This window comes from Bubalus kerabau, chromosome 7 (genome assembly GCF_029407905.1).
Source record: "Bubalus kerabau isolate K-KA32 ecotype Philippines breed swamp buffalo chromosome 7, PCC_UOA_SB_1v2, whole genome shotgun sequence".
NCBI classification, from domain to species: domain Eukaryota; kingdom Metazoa; phylum Chordata; class Mammalia; order Artiodactyla; family Bovidae; genus Bubalus; species Bubalus kerabau.
Window position 1 is genome coordinate 41,511,704 of NC_073630.1, and position 10,531 is coordinate 41,522,234.

General features: G+C 34.5%; 1 protein-coding gene across 14 annotated transcripts in view; it reads right to left on the bottom strand.

Annotated features, from left to right (window-relative positions):
• The window catches only part of LCORL (ligand dependent nuclear receptor corepressor like), a 175,030-nt gene that overhangs the window by 28,976 nt on the left and 135,523 nt on the right, over positions 1-10,531 (bottom strand). For 9 of the 14 annotated variants that reach the window (XM_055588099.1, XM_055588100.1, XM_055588091.1 and 6 more), the window contains one exon: positions 5,588-5,681. The exons of 2 other annotated variants lie outside the window; for them this stretch is intronic. In XM_055588099.1, coding sequence (XP_055444074.1) covers positions 5,588-5,681 — 94 coding nt within the window. Of the gene's footprint in view, positions 1-96; positions 4,307-5,587; positions 5,682-5,952; positions 6,648-10,531 lie in introns of those variants that run through there. 3 more of the 14 variants (XM_055588097.1, XM_055588098.1, XM_055588112.1) reach the window with 3 other exon arrangements.

The following is a 10,531-nucleotide window of genomic DNA, read 5'->3' on the forward strand; positions in this document are numbered from 1 at the left end:
TCCTGCTTATTTTTTGGTAAGTTTCTATCCATTTTTCCCTTTATAAGCTTTGTTGCTGAGAGTTGTCTTTAGAAAAAGTCAATTTCTATTATTAATATTAATAAAACTGCTTCCTAAAGTGAATCAAATAAGTCAGTGTAGTCAAGTTTTTTCTTTTCTTTTCTTTTTTTCTTTTACTGAATGAATGAGTAAATCAATCACACACCAACAGTGTTGTAAATTTAAGTGCAAAAGCATTGAAGTGCTTTACTACAAATTACAACCTAGAAACACGTTAACTGAACAATTAAAATTCATACAATCAGATTTAGATATATAACAACACAAAGTAGAAACAGAATTACAGTACATTTACAACACAAGACAGATACATGAATTCATTAGAAAATATTGTAATAAATAATTCATGAATTATAGTGCAATTGATTTATGCATAAATATAACTAATTGCCTAACAATCAGTTTATATTAACAAAATCTGTCAAAATCAAGGCAGCCACAGAGTTTTACTAAATTACTGCGACAATGAAAATACTGTAATTAAAGAACAAATACAAGTATTTGTACTGTAAACAACTAAAAAAATCAGTCTCACTAAAGTTAGTATACAATTTAATATAAAATTGTCATTAGCTACCAGAAATGGTTTAAACAACTTTACTGAGCAGTAGTTTTCTAAAAACAGAGGCACTGTTTTTTCTTTTCCTTCTTTTTTTTTTAATATAAAATACTTGAGGAACATTCAAATAAGTAGAAAGCACATAAGGATTGCTTTCACCTTCACTAAAAGTCTGCTGAAACTGGATTTTTCAGAAAATTGTCAATTAACAAGTAGCAACTGGTAACTAAATTTATAAAGTACTTTGAAAGTTAAACATAAAGAACACCTTAATAGAATCACTGGGGAGAAGAGGAACCCATAAATTTCCCTGCCTTTCCTAGTTTGTATAATCAAAAGTTAACTCAATAATTAGAAACATTTTGTTTCTTTTAAAAGTTATGGGTTGATCATTACCTATAAACTATCAAAAAATATTTAATTTACTATTTCTGACCAAAAATAAATAATACGAGTACTAAAATGCTGCAAATTAACTATAATATTACCTATAAAACTACTGATCACTGTGAAGTCAATAGCAAAATGATCCCTGATTTTATGAATCCTGTAAAGTTTTTGGTCAGGTCATCTTTTAAATGATATAAAAGTGTTCTGTAAGTATCCCTTTACTATAAACTTCTCAATCAATTTATTAATGTAAATATAGTGTGAGGAATAAAAAAGCTCAATACAATATAAATATTATGTAATGCATTCAAACCCCCCAATTTTTGCAGGTAAAGTTCTGTATAAAGAGGTCAATAAAATTGTGTTGAAACATTTACTTTAACTTCATTTTTCAATGGGGGGCGGAGGGGAAATATATTAAATAATCCAAGTTCTGGCCCTCACAAAATATGGCTTAATTCTTTAAAAAGAAAGATGACTCTGACATCTGCTGTTTTGCAATCTATTATGTATAATTTCTTGGGGGAAAAAAAAGAGCAAGAGGATTCATATCCTAGTATGCAAGTAACTTTAATAGCTGAAGAGGGTTCAGTATAGATCTGAGAGACCAAATAACTACTTGGTTGTGTAGTTTTCTACTCTTCAGTTTCTTTAAACATGTGTAAGCAGTTTTTAAATGTAATAGCTGAAAATCTCTTTAGTATTATATGCATATATGATTATTAGATACACACAAACACAAGTGTAAAAACACATGTATTTGACAAGGTGCACTTACTTTTTAAATTCAGCTTTAAGTATTCCTTTTGGACTTAGGAAAACTGGCTTAGAAAAAATGATCAGAACCTGAATTTTAACAGAGAAAAGGGGCACTCGAAGAATTTTGTATTTATGAAGCAAATCCCCATTCTTTCTATGGAGGCACATGCTTTATAACATTTTACCACTAAAACTGCGTACTCCATAAATCCAACATGGATACTCTGAAACACATTTTAAAACTGCTATACAAAATTACTGGTCTTTCTCATGAGTCTAGTAAAAGTTAAAATGCACTGCCCAGCTTCTAACTACCTAATTAGTAGAGAGTTTACATTACTGAAAGTTCAAAACAGCTTCAGTGTTAAATATTTGTAAATCTATTCAAGACCCTGAACAAACTGCAAATTTGGTTATTAGCAAAATGATAATGTATCGCCCACCAAAATGAAATCTGTAATTCATTTTGATAAACTGAAAATGTTTTGAAATGTCACAGCAGCAAATATATTAAAGTTACACTGAGGTTTTTCCATAGTAGGAGTGTGTCACAATCCTTAAAATTTAAAGTAGTCATAACATCAACTAACCAGCACATTTAAACCAAAATTATCATTCTCAAGCTTTTTCTGTGCACATTATAAACATGCTCTAAGTTGCATTCCAACTTTCTTTTCTAACCTTACACATTAGCTTATTTTTCAAATGAAAAACAAAATTAAATTATTTTAATAATTAAATTTAAATTACTTTTTGTTCTTAGTATTCCATCTTACATTAAATGATTCTATAGCTGCTGGGGTTAACTATGTGTCAGTTTTTTTTTAAAGTATATACCTTATAAACCCCAACCTCCTGCTAAATCAACTATTAAATGATAAATATTAAATTTCATTATACATATCATTTAAGGTTTTCTATTTCTGATGGATGCACTTGAGTGCATTTCATATTTCATAGAATGCACTGTAGTGTACTAATACTGTATATATTAATTTTTATTAGTGTGGAGATAGCTGTCTGTTTAAACTTTGACTGGTTGTTTCATATACTTACAATAAATGTAAGTATGTTATGCAAAAATGCTTACAAACTAGTAATATCATATTTCCATTAGAAGATGGTTCAACTGAATGGCTGGAGTGGTCTTTCACCAAGAAAAATATTTCACTTGACAGTTACTTGTTTTCCCACAATGCTTTATGCTATTGACTACTAAAGAAAACCTGAATCTTTTTCACCTATTTATACAAGGATTAAATACAAACTATCAGAATTAAGTAAGCAACTATATAATTCTGTCCACAGTGAAAACCCTGAATAAAACTTTTTTTCAAAAGGCATGTAAGTGGTTTTTGAACTGTAAAATTTCATGTCTCCTGTCAGAGTGAGCATCTGTAATTCCCACATGTGTGTAGATAGACACACAAAAACACACCTGTGCACATACACACGCAAACACACATACACGCACTCACGCACATACAAACGTTTTCCTAACAAGTAATCTACACAGGCTTGCTGCTGTTTTTGCAGCTGCCAGTCCCTGAATCTGTCATATTGTATAACCCAGTGTCTGGTAATCGGAGTTTCTTCTTCGGAGGAGTCTTCAGTGTTCCAGATCTTTCTTTTACCTTGTATTCTAAAGTGCTGTGAGGTACCCCATAAATTCCTTGTGCTTTGGAAACACTCATTTTTCCGCTCATTACCATCGCAATAGCCTCTTCCATTATTTCATGATCATATTGCCGATAACGGCCACGTTTTTTCCTGGGCTGCTTATTATCTTTTCGATCCAATCCATCTTCAGTATTTTCAGAGGTTCCATCAACTGTTCCATTTTTAGAATTAAGACACAAAGGAGAGAGGTCCCCATGTAGAAAATAAGAGTCAACACTTGAGTGAGTTACAGGCCCAGAACATTCTATTTTGTTCTGTTTAGGGAGTATATTTTTCAGTTTTTGGAGGGCTGATCCTTCAAGGACTGGAGAGGTTTTGGAAACTTGATACATAACATCCAGCAGACCAGGACCATCAGGTTGTGGTTTTGAAATAGAACTTACTCGTAGCTGAGGAATTTTTAACTGTACAGTAGGATGTGTTTCATATTGTAGGCTTTCATTTTTTTCTTTAAATTGAGTAACCATTTTCTGTAGAGTTAACTGATGGAGGTAACTGGAAGCTGTTGGGAATTTTAATTCTGAGGTTTCAAGTAGATTGAGTTTACTTTTTTCTGTGCGCTCTGCTTGAGCTCTTGCCCACAAGGCTACTTTTTGCAGCACTGCACAAGTTTCTTTACTGTCTTTATATGAGTAACTATCATTGAAATCTCGAGTTTTGTTTTTAAAAGATGCAGGCTTCCCTGCTGGTAAGGCTTCTAAGTGGAGAAGTAAAGTTTTTTGAGGTATGCCATAAAGTATGCCTGCTTTATTTATGTCCAGTGCTCCAGACTGAATGTCTTTCAAAGCTTTTGAGAGCAAACCATCTGCAAACTCAGCACTTCTTTCCACATAGTCCTCTCTGTTTCTGTGTAGTCTCCTGGATGGATGGAATGAAACGATGGTAAACTGATGCATGAGAGACTCTCACACAGCTATGGAAGGGGAGGGTCCACTCCTTTATTATACTCCTTGCTTAGGTAACATCACTTTTTAAGTCTGTGAGACGTAGTAGTTACTCCTTATCAAAGCAAACGCTACAGTCCTGGTAGGACAGTGTGTCAATCATACGGTGGCCTCAACGGGCAGACCTTCCAAGAACATAAAATCCTAACTCAGTATTTGTAAAAATATTCTCATGATGTTGCTATTCCTCTGACAGATGCTTGTAGAGCAACACATAATTTTTTTACAATTAGAGTTCCATTATATAAAATACCCAAATCCTAAAGGAGTTTTTGTTAGTAGAAACGTGACGTTACCGCTAAACAAGTAATAAAAGAGTCAACCCCTTTAAAGGAAATTTGTAGCAGTAAGAATATTTCCAAACACAAACACCCCATATTTTTCTCTAGATAAAAACTTAAAATTTGAAACAAGTAGATATATTATATTGGGTAAAATACTTTTAGATTTTATACATGTTATTTCTATTTTGAATGTATCGTTATAACTTTCAAAGTTTCTTTAACAGAAAGTTCTTTATACCTCATGACTCAAAAAGCTATTACAGCCTTAGTTGAAACAAATTACACTCTGTATCTGAGATTTAAATGTTACTAAAAAGCTTCCTATGCAAATTGTTAATGGAAGATGCAAAAGTTACCCCCCCCAAAATTCCAAAAATCCAACAGAACTTCACTATTAATGATTTAATTAATTAAACAGCTTTCAAAACATGAAAGGACTTTCTGTGGTGATTACTAGGTATATTAAGTCTGCCACCACACCTAAAACACAATGAAAAAACTCTAAGCACTGTAAATTAGTTATAAGAATTAGTAAGTATAGTACTTTTAAAACTAGGTGATTGTTTAAAAAATTAAATAGTGAAATTACATATTTTTCTTAAAACTGCCTCCTAAATACTAAATTTAAAGTTCTCTACTCATCCTGCTTCTTAGTTTGTATTCCATGATTAAGTTGGTAGTTCATTTTAGTAACATGAACTAAAGTTTGGTGATTGTTCTGATAACTTTTCTTTAACAGAAAGAATAAAAAAGAAAGAGAAAGGACAAATGAAAGGTATGAAAGACACACATTTATGAGTGACAAAAATTCTGGAAGAAAACTATATATGTCAGTCTATTCAGAGTAGTATGAAGAATTCTATGCATAATTTTATATTAATACTAAATTATATTTCCTAGATATTGCTTACCCAGCCACTGAATTTTCAGAAGAAGGATCACATATGGATGACTCTTCAGATTTTATGCTGGTTTTCTTTGTAGAGAGATCTAACACTCCATCCCCTATAATTTTTGCAAGAGAAAAAACTTTATATTTGTGACAGATAGGTAATCCTTACATCATAACATTTCATATTTTGATGATCCACTAACTAATGACCTAAAAATTAACACTGGTATTTGATATGTGGCCATTACCAACTCATCTTGTGATTTTTAGCAACAGAACATGACTGGGAAGGCACTACATAGGAAAAAAGAACAGAGGAAGAGCTGGCATTGCCATGATATGAAGAAATTAGATAAAAATTGTTTAAAATCCACCCTTGTTCACCTTTCTCTTCTGCAGTGAAGAATCACTCGATTGCTTATTCAATAAAAAACATGACTGTTTTCTATTCAAGGCTGCCCAGATGATGCTTTGGGTAAGTGGGAATAATGTATGTTTAACTAAACCGAGAGCATAGAAAATAGGATGAATAAGAGAATGATAATTAGCATTTACTAGGACTATTAATATGTGGAAAACATACTTTAGGTAATCTATGACTCTATGCTCAACCAATGTATTTTTCAGAGCTCACAGTATAAAATTTTACTGTTTTAAATAACTGAAATGTACAACAGTTGAATCACTGACTATGTAACATATTGTGGTTATATCTGTGATTAGATGATGACACAACAAAATACCATTTTAGGAAAAAGTAGCTTGCTAGAAAACAACTGCCTATGTATTTCTTACTAAAGTGTAGTTATTATAATACTGAATTTACATAGACAAAACTTCAAGTGACTCAGATATGTTGTTAATCTGATAAATTTCAAAATCAAGAATAAAAATAAACTGAATTTAAAATACAGCAATACATATGGTGAATATGTTTCTGCTGCTGCTGCTGCTAAGTCGCTTCAGTCGTGTCTGACTCTGTGCGACCCCATAGACGGCAGCCCACCAGGCTCCCCCATCCCTGGGATTCTCCAGGCAAGAACACTGGAGTGGGTTGCCATTTCCTTCTCCAGTGCATGAAAGAAAAAAGTGAAAGTGAAGTTGCTCAGTCATCTCTGACCCTTAGCGACCCCATGGACTGCAGCCCACCAGGCTCCTCCGTCTATGGGATTTTCCAGGCAAGAGTACTGGAGTGGGGTGCCATTGCCTTCTCTGGAATATGTTTCTACTGATACCTAAAAGATGGAAAAAGCTGTAAAAAATCATTTTAAGAAAAATCCATGTTTTAAAAATTATACCAAAAAATTCATCTAGGTTTAAAAATAATTCAATTATGTGCAAAGCACTGCGAGAATTTGGAAAGCAGTCATTAAAAATGCATCAAGTACCTCCTCATGGTTCTTAACAATCTAGTTAGATTATTCATATACCACCACCACCATAACCATATTTCAGGCTGATGATATGTGCTACTTAGGAATAATAAAGCAGAGTGAGCTGATAAAAATAATGAGAGTCGGCCTAAGGCAGCTGCTGTTTTATTGAGTATTATCAATTCAGGCCTCTTTTGACTTGAACACAATCCTGAACAAAGTGAAAGTAACAACCAAGCAGATTATCTGGGGGAAAGCTTATAGAAGGATCAGTTTGTGCAAAGGCTATGATATGGAATCATATCTGGAATATGAGGAATAGCAAAGAGACCAGGGTGACTGCAATGGAATAAGCCAGACTGAGTGAGCTAAGATCAGAAACCAGGCAGACCATATAGGGCTTTGTAGACAACGGCAAGAAATTTGAATTTTATTTTGAAAGACACAATAAACCACTGGAGGATTCTAAACATAAGACTGACAATTTTAATTTTTTTAAAGGATTAATCTGCTGTGGGGGGAACAGAGAAACCTGTTGGGAAATTGATATGCTATTTCTCACCTTTGGGCTTTCACGCTTTCAATTAGTTTCCTCTGCCTAGAAGTCTCCTAATCCTCTCCTCCTATCTTCACATTCATCCTGTGCATGTGGGTTAAGCTGCTTTAGTCGTGTCCAACTCTGTGCGACCCTATAGACTGCAGCCCACCAGGTTCTTCTGTCTGTGGGATTCTCCAGGCAAGAATTCTGGAGTTGGGTTGTCATTTCCTTCTCCGGGAAGGATCAAACCAGATCTTCCTGACCCAGGATCAAACCAGGTCTCTTACATTGGCAGGCAAGTTTTTTTTTTTAATCACTAGTGTCACCTGGGAAGCACCAAATCTTACTCATCATTCAAGACACAACTTGAACTTTGTTGTCATTGTAGGTTCCTATACTTGCAACACTTACCTATATTATTTAGCAGTTAGAAGGCCATAATTTAGTTGTTTATTTACTTACTAGTGTTAGCCGCCAGACAATATGCTGCATGAAGGCAGAAAATATGTCTATTTACTGATGTGGCCCCATTTCCTACAACAGCGGCTGATACACAGTAAGTGTTCGGTTAGGTATTTGCTGAAAATAATTTAGAAGTAGAAATTCAGTTATTGCTAGAGGTTACAAAGCCTAGATTGAAAGGATAAAAAGACTGGGCAGACAAGTATATGGTACTGCTAAGTCACTTTAGTCATGTCCGACTCTGTGCGACCCCATAGGCGGCAGCCCACCAGGCTCCCTGACCCTGGGATTCTCCAGGCAAGAACACTGGAGTGGGTTGCCATTTCCTTCTCCAATGCATGAAAGTGAAAAGTGAAAATGAAGTCACTCAGTCGTGTCCAACCCTCAGCAACCCCATGGACTGCAGCTTTCTAGGCTCCTCCATCCATGGGATTTTCCAGGCAAGAGTACTGGAATGGGGTGCCATTGCCTTCTCCAAGTATATGGTACATACTACCTTAAAAATTATTAAATGAAGTATCTTTTGATCTCTTTACCTAATAAATGCCCCGGTTTATCCATTCAGCTCAATCTTATGCTTAGTCAACAACTCATCTCAATGCTCACACTTACTGAGCAATTAAGCCATGTGCAATTCATCAAAAATGCTATGTGGTGTCGCGTCTCTAAAACATCCAGTGCATGGTTCCCTCTGCCTAGAATGCTCTTTCCACTTTTCTTTATAGATTCAGACCCACCCCTGCCCCACCCAAGTAGAAGCTTAATGTCACCCTTGTCAACAGCATCCTATAAAACTTAATGACACACTCACGCAAATTTTGAGTTACGGATCTTTTTTTCCCAAAAGACTGAATTACTCAAGGTCAGGAATCCTGACATATTTCATAAACAAAAATAGATTTATATAGGTTATAGCATATAAAACACAGTCTTCATAAGTGTTATCCCTTGTCAATGTTCCAGAATACATTAATGAATTTCTCCAACTGTAAGTTCTACACTTTTGTTATGATTAAGGTTAATTATTCCACTAACTATAAATAAGAAAAGGAGGTGCTGAGAACTCTTCCTCTCTCTCCTTTACATTAACTTTGCTAACTAGGCTGTAGCTCCCTGTAACTGAAACTGTTAGCCACATGTCTGACTCTTTGCAACCCCATGGACTATAGCCCACCAGGCTCCTCCGTCCATAGGATTTTTCCAGGCAAGAATACTGGAGTGGGCTGTCATTTCCTTCTCTGGGGGTATCTTTCTGACCCAGGGATTGAACCGGGGTCTCTTGCACTGCAGGCTGAATCTTAACTGCCTGAGTCATAGGTAGCTCCCAAGCTAGGGCAAAAAGGTATTCTTGTTCTTTTTGGACTGCTCCTTGACTGCTGGATTGTAGCTGATTTCAGTCTTGAGGAGGAACTAAATTTAAGATCTTTTTCATCTTTAAGAGAAACTACTCAAATTAGGACTATATATCTGATTCACTTTCTTTAGGAACTCTAAACAGTGAAGCAGATAAGAAACACTTTTTTTCCCATAACCCCTTCTCTGTAACTAGGCTTCCCATGTTACTTATAAAAAAGATCTCACTTTTTATTAGCAATTTGCCACCTAAAGTTATTTTGCTGGTATCAGTTCCTTTTTCCATCATGAAGGCTGCAGATCAAGAGCTAGAAAAACGTTAAATACCCCGAGGATTGTTTGAAAAACAAAAAGAGAAGGGGAAAAATAGCTTGGGAATCACGACTGAGGGAAAAAAAAACAATCAGGAATGGCAAAGAGAGCATTTTCTTGCTCCTGTTGCTGATTTACATTTATCAGTATCACTCCTTCATAATGGAGATGTCACGTCATAACTAGATTGTTTTGTGTGTACACATTCAAAGTACTAATAATTAACTTGATGGATAAAAACTGAACATCTATTATGCTAAATGCTGCAGGGCAATATGAAGTTAAGTAGAGGACAGAAAGAGACTGAAATTTATTTAACCATTCACCTTTTGGTAGGTTCTTAGGTTGCTTCAGTTTATTCACTGTTACAAACAATTCTGAAGTGAAAATACTACTAAATGTTTTCTAGTATTCATGTGAAGAATTTTTCTAAGATGCACACCTAGGAATGCCAGTGCTGGAAGGTATACATTTTGAACTTCTGTAGATATTACTAAAATTTTTTTCCACAACCTTGACAACACTTGGTGTTGAGATTTTTAATTTTTGCTAATCTGATAAGTAAGAAGAGCAAGTTGCAGGAGTAAATTAATATGAGTACATTTGATATATGCATTTATGTGGATATCTAAAGCACAGAGAACCATTTTGCTTATAGATGCACAAATACTTATTATCAGAGGTTGCTTTCAAGGATAAACAAAAGGATGAACAGTTCCTTAAGAGAAAACATACTAGAAGTAAATATGATCAAGTAACACATTTCTTAGTTCTGAGTGACAGGAACATGATTATTACACTGCATTTTGCTCTATGTATGAAAATTTTCCAAATAATAAACAAATTATTTCCATTTACTGGTTGTAGTCTGAGCATTAACACAATTATTTCTCATCAAACATTAATGCTAAAGATACAGAATTAG